This window comes from Lipophrys pholis, assembly GCF_963383615.2.
Source record: "Lipophrys pholis genome assembly, chromosome: 13".
NCBI lineage: Eukaryota > Metazoa > Chordata > Actinopteri > Blenniiformes > Blenniidae > Lipophrys > Lipophrys pholis.
In genome coordinates, this window is record NC_137632.1 from 29,426,086 (window position 1) to 29,445,881 (window position 19,796).

Below are 19,796 nucleotides of genomic sequence, written 5' to 3' on the forward strand. Positions count from 1 at the left end.
AAGTGTAAACAGGAAACAAAGAGAAACAGGAAGTGTGAACAGGAAACAAAGAGAAACAGGAAGTGTGAACAGGAAACAAAGAGAAACAGGAAGTGTGAACAGGAAACAAAGAGAAACAGGAAGTGTGAACAGGAAACAAGAGAAACAGGAAGTGTGAACAGAAAACAAAGAGAAACAGGAAGTGTGAACAGGAAACAAGAGAAACAGGAAGTGTGAACAGGAAACAAAGAGTAACAGGAAGTGTGAACAGGAAACAAAGAGAAACAGGAAGTGTGAACAGGAAACAAGAGAAACAGGAAGTGTGAACAGGAAACAAAGAGAAACAGGAAGTGTGAACAGGAAACAAAGAGAAACAGGAAGTGTGAACAGGAAACAAGAGAAACGGGAGGTGTGAACAGGAAACAAAGAGAAACAGGAAGTGTGAAAGAACAGGAAACAAAGAGAAACAGGAAGTGTGAACAGGAAACAAAGAGAAACAGGAAGTGTGAAAGAACAGGAAACAAAGAGAAACAGGAAGTGTAAACAGGAAACAAAGAGAAACAGGAAGTGTGAACAGGAAACAAAGAGAAACAGGAAGTGTGAACAGGAAACAAAGAGAAACAGGAAGTGTGAACAGGAAACAAAGAGTAACAGGAAGTGTGAACAGGAAACAAAGAGAAACAGGAAGTGTGAACAGGAAACAAAGAGAAACAGGAAGTGTGAACAGGAAACAAGAGAAACAGGAAGTGTGAACAGGAAACAAAGAGAAACAGGAAGTGTGAACAGGAAACAAGAGAAACAGGAAGTGTAAACAGGAAACAAAGAGAAACAGGAAGTGTGAACAGGAAACAAAGAGAAACAGGAAGTGTGAACAGGAAACAAAGAGAAACAGGAAGTGTGAACAGGAAACAAGAGAAACAGGAAGTGTGAACAGGAAACAAAGAGAAACAGGAAGTGTGAACAGGAAACAAGAGAAACAGGAAGTGTGAACAGGAAACAAAGAGAAACAGGAAGTGTGAACAGGAAACAAAGAGAAACAGGAAGTGTGAACAGGAAACAAGAGAAACAGGAAGTGTGAACAGGAAACAAAGAGAAACAGGAAGTGTGAACAGGAAACAAAGAGAAACAGGAAGTGTGAACAGGAAACAAGAGAAACAGGAAGTGTGAACAGAAAACAAAGAGAAACAGGAAGTGTGAACAGGAAACAAGAGAAACAGGAAGTGTGAACAGGAAACAAAGAGTAACAGGAAGTGTGAACAGGAAACAAAGAGAAACAGGAAGTGTGAACAGGAAACAAGAGAAACAGGAAGTGTGAACAGGAAACAAAGAGAAACAGGAAGTGTGAACAGGAAACAAAGAGAAACAGGAAGTGTGAACAGGAAACAAGAGAAACGGGAGGTGTGAACAGGAAACAAAGAGAAACAGGAAGTGTGAAAGAACAGGAAACAAAGAGAAACAGGAAGTGTGAACAGGAAACAAAGAGAAACAGGAAGTGTGAAAGAACAGGAAACAAAGAGAAACAGGAAGTGTAAACAGGAAACAAAGAGAAACAGGAAGTGTGAACAGGAAACAAAGAGAAACAGGAAGTGTGAACAGGAAACAAAGAGAAACAGGAAGTGTGAACAGGAAACAAAGAGTAACAGGAAGTGTGAACAGGAAACAAAGAGAAACAGGAAGTGTGAACAGGAAACAAGAGAAACGGGAGGTGTGAACAGGAAACAAAGAGAAACAGGAAGTGTGAAAGAACAGGAAACAAAGAGAAACAGGAAGTGTGAACAGGAAACAAAGAGAAACAGGAAGTGTGAAAGAACAGGAAACAAAGAGAAACAGGAAGTGTAAACAGGAAACAAAGAGAAACAGGAAGTGTGAACAGGAAACAAAGAGAAACAGGAAGTGTGAACAGGAAACAAAGAGAAACAGGAAGTGTGAACAGGAAACAAAGAGTAACAGGAAGTGTGAACAGGAAACAAAGAGAAACAGGAAGTGTGAACAGGAAACAAAGAGAAACAGGAAGTGTGAACAGGAAACAAGGGAAACAGGAAGTGTGAACAGGAAACAAAGAGAAACAGGAAGTGTGAACAGGAAACAAGAGAAACAGGAAGTGTAAACAGGAAACAAAGAGAAACAGGAAGTGTGAACAGGAAACAAAGAGAAACAGGAAGTGTGAACAGGAAACAAAGAGAAACAGGAAGTGTGAACAGGAAACAAGAGAAACAGGAAGTGTGAACAGGAAACAAAGAGAAACAGGAAGTGTGAACAGGAAACAAGAGAAACAGGAAGTGTGAACAGGAAACAAAGAGAAACAGGAAGTGTGAACAGGAAACAAAGAGAAACAGGAAGTGTGAACAGGAAACAAGAGAAACAGGAAGTGTGAACAGGAAACAAAGAGAAACAGGAAGTGTGAACAGGAAACAAAGAGAAACAGGAAGTGTGAACAGGAAACAAGAGAAACAGGAAGTGTGAACAGGAAACAAAGAGAAACAGGAAGTGTGAAAGAACAGGAAACAAAGAGAAACAGGAAGTGTGAACAGGAAACAAAGACAAACAGGAAGTGTAAACAGGAAACAAAGAGAAACAGGAAGTGTGAACAGGAAACAAAAGAGAAACAGGAAGTGTGAACAGGAAACAAAGAGAAACAGGAAGTGTGAACAGGAAACAAGAGAAACAGGAAGTGTGAATGAACAGGAAACAAAGAGAAACAGGAAGTGTGAACAGGAAACAAAGAGAAACAGGAAGTGTGAAAGAAAAGGAAACAAAGAGAAACAGGAAGTGTGAACAGGAAACAAAGAGAAACAGGAAGTGTGAACAGGAAACAAGAGAAACAGGAAGTGTGAACAGGAAACAATAGAAACAGGAAGTGTGAACAGGAAACAATAGAAACAGGAAGTGTGAACAGGAAACAAGAGAAACAGGAAGTGTGAACAGGAAACAAAGAGAAACAGGAAGTGTGAACAGGAAACAAGAGAAACAGGAAGTGTGAACAGGAAACAATAGAAACAGGAAGTGTGAACAGGAAACAAGAGAAACAGGAAGTGTGAACAGGAAACAAAGAGAAACAGGAAGTGTTCTGAGACTGTCACTCACCCCGATGCAGCTGCTGAGCAGCTCAGTGTTTGGTCTTCTGATCAGCTGTGGACGTCCAGACGCCCCGTCGCTACACTTCAGCCTGGGGGGCCCAGACCCGGGGGAGCCGGAACCATGGGGGCCAGACCCGGGGGGTACGGTGGTGGAGCATCTCCAGGAGGGGGCAGTTTGATCCCTGGCCCCGCCCACCCACAGGGACTGGTCTTTGGCTCGGTCCGTCCCGGGAGACAACCCGTCACATGTCTGAGCTGCTAAAGGCACTTTGAAGGCCGCAGTGGCAGGACCGCTGGGGAGGGGGCGGGGCTTCCTCCCGTCCCACGGCGACGACTGATTGGTGGGCATGGCTCAGCCCGGGGGGTGGGGTGGTGGTGGAGGTGGATGGCGGGAACAGCCGGGTCAAAAAAAAAGTTCCCTCGGACGTCAACTCCGAGGGAACAGACAAGTTCTGGATGAAGCCTGACCAGCGGCTCGCATTCCTGCTGCCCCAAAGAGACCCTGGGGGGGGGGGCGACCAGGAGGACAGAGCCCGGAGGGGGCAACAGGATCAGGTCCAAGTCAACCTCTGAGAAAAGACCTGAGAAAGTTGGGGTCTCCAGCAGGACCAGAGCTGCAGAACAGGAGAAACAATCAATGAGGGAAAAACAAACAAGACCAGAAGATTCCAGAGGAAACGTAGAGCGATTGTCAGAGCTCTGCTCCTGTCTGACAGCTGCAGCGTCTCCATGGCAACAGACGCTGATCTCTTTGATCTCCTCCATGAGGTGCCTCTCCTATCTACCTTGGACAGGAACATTTTCAGGTTTTTGGATTTATTCAGCCGAATCGTTAACATCAGTCGTGCAGAATGACATTCTGCACGACGTGAGTTTTGTGTCCACGTTCCCAACGTTGTGAGACTAGGGACGCGCCGGAAATCAGGGAAGAAAAAAATGTATAAAAGCTGCAAGCAGCGTGTAACGGTTGTAGCATCTTTGCATGTCAGCGAATGGAAGCATGTCCACCAGGTGGCGCTGTGATTGACAGTGTATTTTGGCCTGTGGATGTGATGAAGGCCGACTGTGATCATACATGTAAAGTTTGAGGCTGATTGAAGCATGTACAGGCTAGTTATACAGCACTTCCTGTCCATCCACCAGATGGCGCTCTCACTGTGACTGTATATTGGTCTGTGGAATTCATCAGGGCAGTGCTGTCATCACTCATGTAAAGTTTGAGGCTGTTTGAAGCTTGTAGAGCAGTTACACATCACTTCCTGTTTGATGGCAAAGAATGGAATATCAGGGGGCTGCCATGGCAACGCCCTCTGACTTTTGTGGAAGAATTCTGATTCACTTTTCATCTGAACTGTTGTAAATACAGGCCGTTTCCTGGATTCAGGAGGAGTTCAATTTCACCGTGAACACCAAGTGTCATAACTTCCTGTTGGGTTAGAGTCTGGGGGTCTGACTTCCTGTTGGGTTAGAGTCTGGGGTTCTGACTTCCTGTTGGGTTAGAGTCTGGGGGTCTGACTTCCTGTTGGGTTAGAGTCTGGGGGTCTGACTTCCTGTTGGGTTAGAGTCTGGGGGTCTGACTTCCTGTTGGGTTAGAGTCTGGGGTTCTGACTTCCTGTTGGGTTAGAGTCTGGGGGTCTGACTTCCTGTTGGGTTAGAGTCTGGGTGTCATAACTTCCTGTTGGGTTAGAGTCTGGGGTTCTGACTTCCTGTTGGGTTAGAGTCTGGGTGTCATAACTTCCTGTTGGGTTAGAGTCTGGGTGTCATAACTTCCTGTTGGGTTAGAGTCTGGGGTTCTGACTTCCTGTTGGGTTAGAGTCTGGGTGTCATAACTTCCTGTTGGGTTAGAGTCTGGGGTTCTGACTTCCTGTTGGGTTAGAGTCTGGGGGTCTGACTTCCTGTTGGGTTAGAGTCTGGGTGTCATAACTTCCTGTTGGGTTAGAGTCTGGGGGTCTGACTTCCTGTTGGGTTAGAGTCTGGGGTTCTGACTTCCTGTTGGGTTAGAGTCTGGGGGTCTGACTTCCTGTTGGGTTAGAGTCTGGGTGTCATAACTTCCTGTTGGGTTAGAGTCTGGGGGTCTGACTTCCTGTTGGGTTAGAGTCTGGGGGTCTGACTTCCTGTTGGGTTAGAGTCTGGGGGTCTGACTTCCTGTTGGGTTAGAGTCTGGGGGTCTGACTGTGTGAATGTATAATCATTTCTGAAAGCGTTTAGAGTCACTATATAATGTTATAATATAATATGTTGTTGTTGTTGTTGTCGTTACCATGGAGAAGCCAACCTGATCATTGCAGCTCTTACAATCATAGAAAGTTCTCGTTACCTTCATTGACTTGTAACTAGTCCTGTTAGTTACTTATAACTAGTACTGTTGCCTTCATTGACTTGTCACTAGTCCTGAAAATGACTTGTAACTAGTAAAGTTACCTTCACTAACTTGTAACTTGTCACTAATTCTCAGTTACTTGTAACTCGTCCTCAACTTGTAACTAGTAGTCTGTTGGTAACTAGTAACTAGTCCTTAGTTAGTAACAAGTACTGTCAGTTAACGTTACTCACCTGTCTGATCTTCGCGCGGAGTTAGCTTAGCAACAACCACAACACGAGCCGCCGCGCCGTGAAGTCAGAGCCGGTAACGAGACGTCCGGTCCGGCCGCCCCGGGACTCTCCCCTGCTGCTCCGCCAGGCCGTGACCAGATTCCTCCGAGCCGAACTCACCGCCGCGGGCCGCCCGGTACCGGCTGTACGGTCGGACAGAGATCCACATCCGAGTGACGCATCACACACACACAGACTCAAAGATCGTCTATGAACCGCGGTCTTCAGGCGAAGCGGTGGGAGAGAGTCGCCTCCCGGCGGTGTGGAGGGGAATCGACCCAGTGGGTCACAGGGGGCTTTTCCACCAAAAAGAACCAGGTTCTAGTTCTGGTCCAGGGCCAGACTTAGCACCAGTTCTTTGTCTTTCCACTGCCAAAGCCCCGGCCAGACAGGGGCTAAACCGCTGCTACACTGGTCCCACTTCGTTACTGGACCAGAGAGGAGCCGGACTGGGACCGGACAGGAGCCGGACTGGGACCGGACAGGAGCCGGACTGGGGTCAGATGTGTCATCAGCTGGGGGCGGAGTTATCTCTGGAGGTATCACTACCTACAAGGTGGAGGCGAGGTTGAACCGTCTTTCTGAAATCTCCAGGGAACACGGAGCCCCAGAGCGGTTCTAGAGAAACAATACTAATAACGTGGGAACGATCTAATAAGTGGTTCCCTCAAGTTAATAATACGAGGGAAGGAGATAATCTCAAGGTGATGGTGGAGCCGTGGTTCTAGAGCTGCAGAGCTCCTCCTGTCAGTCAGCTGGTGGATCTAGAACCTAGAACCAGGTTCTTTCAGGCTTTTCATGATGACATCATCGTAACTAACTTCACCTCCAGGTCTTGTTTCACCTTCTGACCGCCGGCTGAGGTCCTCATGAGGCAGCAGGGGGCGCTCTGCTCCGCTATGAGACGCTCTACAGAACTTCTTTCTAATGAAGCCAGACTTCTGGTTCCTCAGGAACTACTGAACAAACTACAAACTACTGGAAATGAAAGTTGGAGTGTTTAGAGCTAAAATGAGCATTTTAATGTCTTCATGTGAAAGAGAACTTTAATCAGAGTGGTTACCTAGGTTACCATGGAAACGGCTGTAGAGCAGTTCTATCATTCTACACCTCCGTTCCTCCATGTTGAAGCTTTTGATTCAGAAACGTCCAGAAATAAAGTGAAAGCAGCAGAACGTCACTATGGAACGTCCAAGAACCAGCAGTAGAGCGACGAGGAGACTCAATGTCTTCATCCGAGGTTCAGGTCAGACTAGATGGACCCGGACCAAACCACTGGGACAGTCTGTCTCCTGGTTCCTGTATCCTGCCGGTGCTACGATGGTGGAACCAGTGACGTGATGACGTGGTTCTACTGGCTCCCTGACCATGGGAACACCACCGCTTCTTTGGAGCTGCTCATTAAGAACTGGACTAGAACCTGAACTAGAACCTGAACTAGAACCTGAACTAGAACCTGGACTAGTACCTGAACTAGAACCTGAACTAGAACCTGAACTAGAACCTGAACTAGTACTTGAACTAGAACCTGAACTAGTACCTGAACTAGAACCTGAACTAGAACCTGGACTAGTACCTGAACTAGAACCTGAACTAGTACTTGAACTAGAACCTGAACTAGAACCTGGTTCTTTCTAATAGAGCTCCGCTCGTCCAGATGGTCGACGTGGTCTGGTTGGTTTTATCCCAACTCCTGAAAGATTCTTTCATGGTCACGATGCCCCCTGCAGTGAACCAACATGGCCGACCCGGAGTGGTTTGACTGGCGGTTCTATTCTAGTTTTATCCTCCATATCGGTAGTTTAATAGTTGAGACTCCATTTTGTTCACGAAGCATTTTGTTCTCTGCACACGTCTGTGTGGTTTCATTACTAAAACAAGCCACAGCGCCCTCCTGTGGCCCGGCAGACTAACTACATGGTGTCAGTGTGTCTGCTGTTGCCGTGGAAACACTTTATTTAACAGTAGAGGTGTCGTCACGTAAAAAGTTGTTGTGTGAATGGAGCCTGAGCTGGACAGGCTCCGCCCACACACGCCCATCTTGGGAAGAGGAGGAAGTACTTCCTCTCGTGGTGCCATGTGCCAGAGCAGAGCTGTGAACTTTAGGAAGTGGATTTTACCGATTATGACTCCATTAAATCCATTTTTAAAATTTTATTTAATTTAATTTAATTTAATTTAATTTAATTTAATTTAATTTAATTTAATTTAATTACTAAAAAAGAAAGACACGAGAGCTGTGTGTGACTCTTTGCTTTGTCCACTAGAGGGAGCTCCTCTCCTTACTCTGCAAACTTTTCCTCCCCCTCTTCATCCTTCTCTTCATCCTCCTCTTCATCCTTTAATATCTCTGTCCTCTTCTCTCACATCCCTTCTTCTTTCTGGACATCTCATCCCCACTTCCTCTACACTTTTCTCTCTTCTCTTCATATTGTTTCATCTTTCTTCTCTCATTCCTTTTCTCCCTCCATCTTCTTCTTTCACACTCTTTTCTCTCCTTTCACTCATTAATGATCCTTTCTCCTTCCTTTCATCCCTCCCTCTGACGTGTGTGTGTGTGTGTGTGTGTGTGTGTGTGTGTGTGTGTGTGTGTGTGTGTGTGTGTGTGTGTGTGTGTGTGTGTGTGTGTGTGTGTGATCCAGATAAAAGCAGGCGGAGGAGGACGGACTCCGTCTTTCTTTCTTTCTGTCGTTCACAGAGAAGAAGAGCTGAAGACGAGTCAAAGGACATTTTTCAAAACTTCACTTCAAAAACAGAAGACGGAGGAGAAGAGACAAAGGAGTGACGGAGGAGTGACGGAGGAGAAGAGACGGAGGAGAAGAGACGGAGGAGAAGAGACGGAGGAGAAGAGACGGAGGAGAAGAGACGGAGGAGAAGACTCCAGCTGACTCAAACCTTCTGATTCAAGAAAGTTTTCTGAGGAAAAGTTTGAGGACAAAAGTTCAAAGACACGATGGACTAGAGAGACTGGAGACTCGGTTTGAATCCCTGATTCAACTACACCCTTGTTTTCCTGCTGGTCCTCCCTGTCCTGCTGGTTCCTCCTGGTCTTGCTGGTCCTCCTGGTTCCTCCTTGTCCTGCTGGTTCCTCCTGGTCGTGCTGGTCCTGCTGGTTCCTCCAGGTCCTGGTTCCCTCTGGTCCTCCTGGTCCTCCTGGTCCTCCTGGTTGAGGACCGTGTATCCTCTGAAGACCAGCTCAGCATGGTTCCTCCAAGTCTCCTCCTCCTCGTCTTCCTCTCTGCGAGTCAGCAACTCTGTGACTCGGTGTCAAGTCTGACCCGGGTGGAGCGCTGGGTTCGGTCCGGCCTGCAGGTCCTGCACTGGGACCAGCTGGACCGCTGCCGCCGCACCACCTCGCTGTCCGAGTCCGAGTGCCGACGAGTCGCTCACCTGCCACTGTCTGCTGTCGCCGTGTACGTGTCAGAGCCCCGAGGAGCCACCACCACAGGTACCGAGTCACCGAGTCACTAACTCACTGAGTCACTGAGTCACGGAGTGACCGAGTCACTAAGTCACTGAGTCAGTAAGTCACTGGGTCACCGAGTCACTGAGTCACGGAGTGACCGAGTCACTGAGTCACTAACTCACTGAGTCACCGAGTCACGGAGTCACCGAGTCACTGAGTCACGGAGTGACCGAGTCACTGAGTCACTAACTCACTGAGTCACCGAGTCACGGAGTCACTGAGTCACTGAACACTGAGTGACCGAGTCACGGAGTCACATCACAGAATTTCTTCTGTGTGTGTGTGTGTGTGTGTGTGTGTGTGTGTGTGTGTGTGTGTGTGTGTGTGTGTGTGTGTGTGTGTGTGTGTGTGTGTGGTCCTTCAGACAAGGTGTTTGCCGTCCTCCCTGAGTCTCCCCAGGGGGGGTCCTCTCTACCTCGGGGGGGTTTCAGCTCCATGTTGGCCGGCCCCTCCCCTGGCTCCGCCCCCGGCCCCTCCCCCGCCCCGGCCCACGATGCCGTGCTGGTGCTGGACCCGAGTCCGGGTCAGAACTTCGGCCACCCGCTGGTCCTGTTCTATGTGGACGTGAACGTGACCAAGAGGAGGTGCTCACACCTGGACGGGCTTTACCTGGGTGAGTCCCTCTGACCGACCAATCACCATCTGAGGAGGTGACGTCATCCCAGCTAATGCTAATGCTAACAGCTGTCCATCAGACCGCCACAGGCCAGTCCATGTAAAAGATTGTGGATGTTTTGCTCGCCCTTCGTCTTCCTCGTCTCGCCCTGCGATTTCCTCGTCTCGTCCTCACCCTTTGTCTTCCTCGTCTCGCCCTCACCCTTTGTCTTCCTCGTCTTACCCTTTGTCTTCCTCGTCTCGCCCCTTCCTCGTCTCGCCCTCACCCTTTGTCTTCCTCGTCTTACCCTTCGTCTTCCTCATCTCGTCCTTCGTCTTCCTCGTCTCGCCCTTCGTCTTCCTCGTCTCGTCCTCACCCTTTGTCTTCCTCGTCTCGCCCCTTCGTCTTCCTCATCTCGTCCTTCGTCTTCCTCGTCTCGCCCTTCGTCTTCCTCGTCTCGTCCTCACCCTTTGTCTTCCTCGTCTCGCCCCTTCGTCTTCCTCATCTCGTCCTTCGTCTTCCTCGTCTCGCCCTTCGTCTTCCTCGTCTCGTCCTCACCCTTTGTCTTCCTCGTCTTGCCCCTTCCTCTTCCTCGTCTCGCCCTCACCCTTTGTCTTCCTCGTCTTGCCCTTCGTCTTCCTCATCTCGTCCTTCGTCTTCCTCGTCTCGCCCTTCGTCTTCCTCGTCTCGCCCTTCATCTTCCTCGTCTCGCCCCTTCATCTTCCTCGTCTCGCCCCTTTGTCTTCCTCATCTCGTCCTTCGTCTTCCTCGTCTCGCCCTTCGTCTTCCTCGTCTCGCCCTCACCCTTTGTCTTCCTCGTCTCGCCCCTTCATCTTCCTCGTCTCGCCCCTTTGTCTTCCTCATCTCGTCCTTCGTCTTCCTCGTCTCGCCCTTCGTCTTCCTCGTCTCGCCCTCACCCTTTGTCTTCCTCGTCTCGCCCCTTCATCTTCCTCGTCTCGCCCCTTTGTCTTCCTCATCTCGTCCTTCGTCTTCCTCGTCTCGCCCTTCGTCTTCCTCGTCCCGCCCTCACCCTTTATCTTCCTCATCTCGCCCCTTCGTCTTCCTCGTCTCGCCCTTCGTCTTCCTCATCCCGCCCTCACCCTTTATCTTCCTCGTCTCGGCCCTTTGTCTTCCTCGTCTCGCCCTCACCCTTTGTCTTCCTCGTCTTACCCTTTGTCTTCCTCGTCTCGCCCCTTCCTCTTCCTCGTCTCGCCCTCACCCTTTGTCTTCCTCGTCTTACCCTTCGTCTTCCTCATCTCGTCCTTCGTCTTCCTCGTCTCGCCCTTCGTCTTGCTCGTCTCGTCCTCACCCTTTGTCTTCCTCGTCTCGCCCCTTCGTCTTCCTCGTCTCGCCCTTCGTCTTCCTCGTCTCGCCCTTCGTCTTCCTCGTCTCGCCCTTCGTCTTCCTCGTCTCGTCCTCACCCTTTGTCTTCCTCGTCTTGCCCCTTCCTCTTCTTCGTCTCGCCCTCACCCTTTGTCTTCCTCGTCTTGCCCTTCGTCTTCCTCATCTCGTCCTTCGTCTTCCTCGTCTCGCCCTTCGTCTTCCTCGTCTCGCCCTCACCCTTTGTCTTCCTCGTCTCGCCCCTTCATCTTCCTCGTCTCGCCCCTTTGTCTTCCTCATCTCGTCCTTCGTCTTCCTCGTCTCGCCCTCACCCTTTGTCTTCCTCGTCTCGCCCCTTCATCTTCCTCGTCTCGCCCCTTTGTCTTCCTCATCTCGTCCTTCGTCTTCCTCGTCTCGCCCTCACCCTTTGTCTTCCTCGTCTTACCCTTTGTCTTCCTCGTCTCGCCCCTTCCTCGTCTCGCCCTCACCCTTTGTCTTCCTCGTCTTACCCTTCGTCTTCCTCATCTCGTCCTTCGTCTTCCTCGTCTCGCCCTTCGTCTTCCTCGTCTCGTCCTCACCCTTTGTCTTCCTCGTCTCGCCCCTTCGTCTTCCTCATCTCGTCCTTCGTCTTCCTCGTCTCGCCCTTCGTCTTCCTCGTCTCGTCCTCACCCTTTGTCTTCCTCGTCTTGCCCCTTCCTCTTCCTCGTCTCGCCCTCACCCTTTGTCTTCCTCGTCTTGCCCTTCGTCTTCCTCATCTCGTCCTTCGTCTTCCTCGTCTCGCCCTTCGTCTTCCTCGTCTCGCCCTCACCCTTTGTCTTCCTCGTCTCGCCCCTTCGTCTTCCTCGTCTCGCCCTTCGTCTTCCTCGTCTCGCCCTTCGTCTTCCTCGTCTCGCCCTTCGTCTTCCTCGTCTCGTCCTCACCCTTTGTCTTCCTCGTCTTGCCCCTTCCTCTTCTTCGTCTCGCCCTCACCCTTTGTCTTCCTCGTCTTGCCCTTCGTCTTCCTCATCTCGTCCTTCGTCTTCCTCGTCTCGCCCTTCGTCTTCCTCGTCTCGCCCTCACCCTTTGTCTTCCTCGTCTCGCCCCTTCATCTTCCTCGTCTCGCCCCTTTGTCTTCCTCATCTCGTCCTTCGTCTTCCTCGTCTCGCCCTCACCCTTCGTCTTCCTCGTCTCGCCCCTTCATCTTCCTCGTCTCGCCCCTTTGTCTTCCTCATCTCGTCCTTCGTCTTCCTCGTCTCGCCCTCACCCTTTGTCTTCCTCGTCTTACCCTTTGTCTTCCTCGTCTCGCCCCTTCCTCGTCTCGCCCTCACCCTTTGTCTTCCTCGTCTTACCCTTCGTCTTCCTCATCTCGTCCTTCGTCTTCCTCGTCTCGCCCTTCGTCTTCCTCGTCTCGTCCTCACCCTTTGTCTTCCTCGTCTCGCCCCTTCGTCTTCCTCATCTCGTCCTTCGTCTTCCTCGTCTCGCCCTTCGTCTTCCTCGTCTCGTCCTCACCCTTTGTCTTCCTCGTCTTGCCCCTTCCTCTTCCTCGTCTCGCCCTCACCCTTTGTCTTCCTCGTCTTGCCCTTCGTCTTCCTCATCTCGTCCTTCGTCTTCCTCGTCTCGCCCTTCGTCTTCCTCGTCTCGCCCTTCATCTTCCTCGTCTCGCCCCTTCATCTTCCTCGTCTCGCCCCTTTGTCTTCCTCATCTCGTCCTTCGTCTTCCTCGTCTCGCCCTTCGTCTTCCTCGTCTCGCCCTCACCCTTTGTCTTCCTCGTCTCGCCCCTTCATCTTCCTCGTCTCGCCCCTTTGTCTTCCTCATCCCGTCCTTCGTCTTCCTCGTCTCGCCCTTCGTCTTCCTCGTCTCGCCCTCACCCTTTGTCTTCCTCGTCTCGCCCCTTCATCTTCCTCGTCTCGCCCCTTTGTCTTCCTCATCTCGTCCTTCGTCTTCCTCGTCTCGCCCTTCGTCTTCCTCGTCCCGCCCTCACCCTTTATCTTCCTCATCTCGCCCCTTCGTCTTCCTCGTCTCGCCCTTCGTCTTCCTCATCCCGCCCTCACCCTTTATCTTCCTCGTCTCGGCCCTTTGTCTTCCTCGTCTCGCCCTCACCCTTTGTCTTCCTCGTCTTACCCTTTGTCTTCCTCGTCTCGCCCCTTCGTCTTCCTCGTCTCGCCCTTCGTCTTCCTCATCCCGCCCTCACCCTTTATCTTCCTCGTCTCGGCCCTTTGTCTTCCTCGTCTCGCCCTCACCCTTTGTCTTCCTCGTCTTACCCTTCATCTTCCTCGTCTCGCCCCTTTGTCTTCCTCATCTCGTCCTTCGTCTTCCTCGTCTCGCCCTTCGTCTTCCTCGTCTCGCCCTCACCCTTTGTCTTCCTCGTCTCGCCCCTTCATCTTCCTCGTCTCGCCCCTTTGTCTTCCTCATCTCGTCCTTCGTCTTCCTCGTCTCGCCCTTCGTCTTCCTCGTCCCGCCCTCACCCTTTATCTTCCTCATCTCGCCCCTTCGTCTTCCTCGTCTCGCCCTTCGTCTTCCTCATCCCGCCCTCACCCTTTATCTTCCTCGTCTCGGCCCTTTGTCTTCCTCGTCTCGCCCTCACCCTTTGTCTTCCTCGTCTTACCCTTTGTCTTCCTCGTCTCGCCCCTTCCTCTTCCTCGTCTCGCCCTCACCCTTTGTCTTCCTCGTCTTACCCTTCGTCTTCCTCATCTCGTCCTTCGTCTTCCTCGTCTCGCCCTTCGTCTTCCTCGTCTCGTCCTCACCCTTTGTCTTCCTCGTCTCGCCCCTTCGTCTTCCTCGTCTCGCCCTTCGTCTTCCTCGTCTCGCCCTTCGTCTTCCTCGTCTCGTCCTCACCCTTTGTCTTCCTCGTCTTGCCCCTTCCTCTTCTTCGTCTCGCCCTCACCCTTTGTCTTCCTCGTCTTGGCCTTCGTCTTCCTCATCTCGTCCTTCGTCTTCCTCGTCTCGCCCTTCATCTTCCTCGTCTCGCCCTTCATCTTCCTCGTCTTGCCCCTTCATCTTCCTCGTCTCGCCCCTTTGTCATCCTCATCTCGTCCTTCGTCTTCCTCGTCTCGCCCTTCGTCTTCCTCGTCTCGCCCTCACCCTTTGTCTTCCTCGTCTCGCCCCTTCATCTTCCTCGTCTCGCCCCTTTGTCTTCCTCATCTCGTCCTTCGTCTTCCTCGTCTCGCCCTTCGTCTTCCTCGTCCCGCCCTCACCCTTTATCTTCCTCATCTCGCCCCTTCGTCTTCCTCGTCTCGCCCTTCGTCTTCCTCATCCCGCCCTCACCCTTTATCTTCCTCGTCTCGGCCCTTTGTCTTCCTCGTCTCGCCCTTCGTCTTCCTCATCCCGCCCTCACCCTTTATCTTCCTCGTCTCGCCCCTTCATCTTCCTCGTCTCGGCCCTTTGTCTTCCTCGTCTCGCCCTTCGTCTTCCTCGTCTTGTCCTCAGGTGAAGAGTGTCTCACTCTGGCTCTGAAGGGTCGTTGTCAGAATCAGCTGAAGCGCCGTCAGAACGGAGCAGAGAGGCTCATGGGTAACGGCAGGCTGGCAGGCGGCGGGACTCGACCACGGGGGGGCGCCATCGGAGGGCTGTGTGAGGTGCACTTCCCCCCCCTGGTGGTCCGAGTTGGAGACAACAACCGGACACAGAGACTGCGGTGTGTCGGTCAGTGTGACACACACACACACACACACACACACACACACACACACACACACACACACACACACACACACACACACACACACCAGAGAAAACAGGCACAACAGCTGATCAATATTGTGCACCACAGAGCACCCGGAGTTCTCCCCCTGCCCCCAGGTGGCGCTCCTCTCCCCTCCCCTGGTTCCAGAGTCGAGCTGCGAGCTGAACAAGAACACCCGCCGCTGCCACCAGCAGCCGCTCTCCTCCCACCTGAGCTGCCGCCTCTACCAGACCTGTGACCACGCCCTCCTGCTGGCAGGTGAGCCAGGACCCGGGTCCCAGACCCTCCAGGGTCCAGACTGTCCAGTTTGTCCAGTCTCGACTCTGAGTGAGGACAGTAACCTGTCTGTGTGTGCAGGCGGCTGGAGGCAGCAGACGACCTTCCAGCGTCAGGCTGACCAGCTTCACTCCTTCTACTTGATGCTGAGAAACAACGGCTTCCACAGAGACCACATCAAGACCTTCTTCGCTGGCAGCGGCCAGCTTCCTGGTAGGCTACATGCTACATGCTACATGCTACATGCTACAGGCTACAGGCTACAGGTTACATGCTACAGGCTACAGGCTACATGCTACAGGCTACAGGTTACAGGCTACATGCTACATGCTACAGGCTACAGGCTACATGCTACAGGCTACATGGTACAGGCTACAGGTTACATGCTACAGGCTACAGGCTACATGCTACAGGCTACAGGTTACATGCTACAGGCTACATGCTACATGCTACAGGTCACATGCTACATGCTAAAGGCTACATGCTATAGGATACATGCTACAGGCTACATGCTATAGGCTACAGGCTACATGCTACAGGCTACATGCTACAGGTTACATGCTACATGCTATAGGCTACAGGCTACATGCTATAGGCTACATGCTACATGCTATAGGCTACATGCTACAGGCTACATGCTACAGGCTACATGCTATAGGCTACATGCTATAGGCTACATGCTACAGACTGCTGTTGTGTTTTGTGTGTCTCCATGACAACGGTGCTTGGAGACACTTTTTGAAATGGAACTTTGTGAAAATGTTCCAACTCCAAGTCGACGGAAACGCTGGTCCTGGTCCTGGTCCTGGTCCTGGTCCTGGTCCTGGTCCTGGTCCTGAGGTTTGATGTGTGGTTCCACAGAGGACGTGGAGGGCGTGCACCCGGCCACGGAGAAGGCGGAGATTCGTAACCACGTGTCGTACGTCTGCAGGAAGCAGCACTGCGCCGACACGCTGGTTCTTTACCTGAACTCACCGACCTGCAGCGACGGAACCATGCTGCTGTGGGACGCCAACCTTAACGGAGTCGTAAGACACACACACACACACACACACACACACACACACACACACACACACACACCTTTAGCAGGTTTTTGGAGGTTTCGTTCTGTTTACTTTGGTCGGTTCTGCTCCTGGAGGCTGATCCATTGGGACAAAAGTTGTTTTTGTCTGCGTGTATTTATTTGACTTAAACTGCATGAAACTTTCTGAGATGATTTGTCTTCATCCAACGATGGTTCCATTGAATTTTGAGAGTGATAGGGTCAAAGGTCAAGGTGACGCGGTCAGTTTGCTGTTCAGTGTTTAATTCCCTGTCCTCTGATTCGTCACATGATGCAGTGATGTCATTACTCTGGGTAGCAGTTGGGGGTCAAAGGTCAAGGGGGGGAGGGGGGGCACACATCAGTGTCAAACAGTGACAACATGAAGCCGTTCAAACGACCATGACACATGATGGGAGAAGTGGTTTCCATGGTGACACATGTGGCGTTGGTGAAGGTTTGAACCCCCCCCGCCCCCCCCGCCCCCCAGGCTGACCTGAAGGAGCGCTACTCGGTGCCAGAGCTGCTGGCGGACCTGGCGGGCTGCCGAGCGTCTCGTGTGCTGCTCTTCATGGATCAGAGCTACAGCGGCGTTCTGCTCAAGAGGCTCCGAGGTTCCCAGAAGCACCTCAACGTGGTTCTGATCCAGAGTCCGGCCCGGAGGACGGACCCGGGCTGGAGGACGGACGGCGGCGGCTGGACCTCCATCACCCCCAGCAGCTGCCTGCTGGACCACCTGGGGAAGGTACCGTCGGGTCTTGGCCGGGTTCTGCTGACGACCACCTGAATTCTCACCTGCTCTGTCTCTGATGATGTCACCAGGGCGCCGGCATGCCCCGCCTCCTGGAGCCGTGGGCCGGCCTCCTGAACGTCACGCTGGCGGGTGCGCCGTGCAACGCCACGCCGCCGCTGACGGAGGGCGAGCTGCGGCGGGAGTACCAGGGCTGCCAGAACCTGCCCACTGCACTGTGGCACCAGAACCACCGGAACCACTGGAGAGCCTGAGAGAGAGAGAGAGAGTGTGTGTGTGTGTGTGTGTGTGTGTGTGTGTGTGTGTGTGTGTGTGTGTGTGTGTGTTATTGTATTTTTATTCCATATTTAAAAGTCAAAGAGTAAAACTATTAAAAATAAAGTCAAAGTTTTGAGTTTTTGTTTGAAGTGAAGTTTTCCAGATTAGGTTGTCGTCTTGTTGTTCTGGAGGTTCTGATTGCTGACGTAGCTTCTCCACCTTTCAGTCTTTGATGTTGTCAATCATAAATTGTCGTCAATAAAAAGTGCTGAAAACCAGCCGGTGGTTTCTTTCTTCCCTGAATCCCCAGAAGAGCTTCTGAGCCAATCAAACATGACTTCCTGGTGATCTTTAAGAACCGGTTCCCTTCTGGGTCCCTGAAGCCGGTTCCTCTGTAGACAGAACCAAAACAACTCCCCCTCCCTTGAGGTAGCTAGGCCATCAGTACGGTTCTATAAGGCGGAGCAACAACGCAGCTCATTGGTCAGGGATGATCGGGGCTGCAGCTCAGGAGGCGGGGCAGCAGCTCAGGAGGCGGGGCAGCAGCTCAGGAGGCGGGGCTGCAGCTCAGGAGGCGGGGCAGCAGCTCAGGAGGCGGGGCTGCAGCAGCTCAGGAGGCGGGGCAGCAGCTCAGGAGGCGGGGCAGCAGCTCAGGAGGCGGGGCAGCAGCAGCTCAGGAGGCGGGGCTGCAGCTCAGGAGGCGGGGCAGCAGCTCAGGAGGCGGGGCAGCAGCTCAGGAGGCGGGGCTGCAGCTCAGGAGGCGGGGCAGCAGCTCAGGAGGGGGGGCAGCAGCTCAGGATGGGGGGCAGCAGCTCAGGAGGGGGGGCAGCAGCTCAGGAGGGGGGGCTGCAGCTCAGGAGGCTCTGGGTTTCCTATCATTTCTCCATATAGGAAGTCACCCAACTTTAAGCTTCTATTACACCAGAGTACCTGTCTGTCTGACTGTCTGTCTGTCTGACTGTCTGACTGACTGGAGGAAGTGTGTGTGTCTGGAGGAAGTGTGTGTGTCTGGAGGAAGTGTGTGTCAGGAGGAAGTGTGTGTGTCAGGAGGAAGTGTGTGTCAGGAGGAAGTGTGTGTGTCAGGAGGAAGTGTGTGTCAGGAGGAAGTGTGTGTCAGGAGGAAGTGTGTGTCAGGAGGAAGTGTGTGTGTCAGGAGGAAGTGTGTGTCTGGAGGAAGTGTGTGTGTCAGGAGGAAGTGTGTGTCTGGAGGAAGTGTGTGTGTCTGGAGGAAGTGTGTGTGTCAGGAGGAAGTGTGTGTCTGGAGGAAGTGTGTGTCTGGAGGAAGTGTGTGTCAGGAGGAAGTGTGTGTCTGGAGGAAGTGTGTGTCAGGAGGAAGTGTGTGTCTGGAGGAAGTGTGTGTGTCAGGAGGAAGTGTGTGTCTGGAGGAAGTGTGTGTGTCAGGAGGAAGTGTGTGTGTCAGGAGGAAGTGTGTGTCAGGAGGAAGTGTGTGTGTCAGGAGGAAGTGTGTGTCAGGAGGAAGTGTGTGTCAGGAGGAAGTGTGTGTGTCAGGAGGAAGTGTGTGTCTGGAGGAAGTGTGTGTGTCAGGAGGAAGTGTGTGTCTGGAGGAAGTGTGTGTCTGGAGGAAGTGTGTGTCAGGAGGAAGTGTGTGTCTGGAGGAAGTGTGTGTCAGGAGGAAGTGTGTGTCTGGAGGAAGTGTGTGTCTGGAGGAAGTGTGTGTCAGGAGGAAGTGTGTGTCTGGAGGAAGTGTGTGTCAGGAGGAAGTGTGTGTCTGGAGGAAGTGTGTGTCAGGAGGAAGTGTGTGTCTGGAGGAAGTGTGTGTCAGGAGGAAGTGTGTGTCTGGAGGAAGTGTGTGTCAGGAGGAAGTGTGTGTCTGGAGGAAGTGTGTGTCAGGAGGAAGTGTGTGTCTGGAGGAAGTGTGTGTCTGGAGGAAGTGTGTGTCAGGAGGAAGTGTGTGTCTGGAGGAAGTGTGTGTCAGGAGGAAGTGTGTGTCTGGAGGAAGTGTGTGTCTGGAGGAAGTGTGTGTCTGGAGGAAGTGTGTGTGTCAGGAGGAAGTGTGTGTCAGGAGGAAGTGTGTGTGTCTGGAGGAAGTGTGTGTCTGGAGGAAGTGTGTGTCAGGAGGAAGTGTGTGTCAGGAGGAAGTGTGTGTGGTCAGACGAGTGGACAGGAGGAAAGTTACAAACATTAAAATAGTCGAGCTGCTTTGAAAGATTCATGGTGTCGACTGGAGGGAAGGAAAGCTGAGACAGCTGGTAGTCTGCTTTATGACGGGGGGGGGGGGGGGGGGGGGGGAGGAGGAGGAGAGGAGCGGGGGGGGGGGGGGAAGAGGAGGAGGAGAGGGGGGGGGGAGGAGTTGAGGGGGGGGGAGAGGAGGAGGAGAGGAGCGGAGGGGGGGAGGAAAGAGGAGAGGAGCGGAGGGGGGGGAGGAGTTGAGGGGGGGGGGAAGAGGAGGAGGAGAGGAGGAGAGGAGTTTTACCCGCTCTACCAGCTCTACCAGCTCTACCAGCTCTACCCACTCTACCCACTCTACCCACTCTACCAGCTCTACCAGCTCTACCATCTCTACCAGCTCTACCAACTCTACCAGCTCTACCAGCTCTACCATCTCTACCAGCTCAACCCACTCTACCAGCTCTACCAACTCTACCAGCTCTACCAGCTCTACCCGCTCTACCAGCTCTACCAGCTCTACCAGCTCTACCATCTCTACAGCTCTACCCACTCTACCAACTCTACCAGCTCTACCAGCTCTACCATCTCTACCAGCTCTACCCACTCTACCAACTCTACCAGCTCTACCAGCTCTACCAACTCTACC

At 52.3% G+C, this 19,796-nt stretch overlaps 1 protein-coding gene across 1 annotated transcript in view; it reads left to right on the top strand.

Annotated features, from left to right (window-relative positions):
* The window catches only part of LOC308119206 (uncharacterized protein), a 32,358-nt gene extending 15,067 nt beyond the window's left edge, over nt 1–17,291 (top strand). The window contains exons 3-10 of the mRNA XM_080479072.1: nt 8,291–9,096; nt 9,479–9,727; nt 14,435–14,650; nt 14,778–14,948; nt 15,048–15,179; nt 15,828–15,994; nt 16,502–16,756; nt 16,834–17,291. Coding sequence (XP_080335198.1) covers nt 8,850–9,096; nt 9,479–9,727; nt 14,435–14,650; nt 14,778–14,948; nt 15,048–15,179; nt 15,828–15,994; nt 16,502–16,756; nt 16,834–17,016 — 1,620 coding nt within the window. The 5' untranslated portion in view covers nt 8,291–8,849 and the 3' untranslated portion in view covers nt 17,017–17,291. The remainder of the gene's footprint in view (nt 1–8,290; nt 9,097–9,478; nt 9,728–14,434; nt 14,651–14,777; nt 14,949–15,047; nt 15,180–15,827; nt 15,995–16,501; nt 16,757–16,833) is intronic.
* The last annotated feature ends 2,505 nt before the right edge of the window (nt 17,292–19,796 follow it).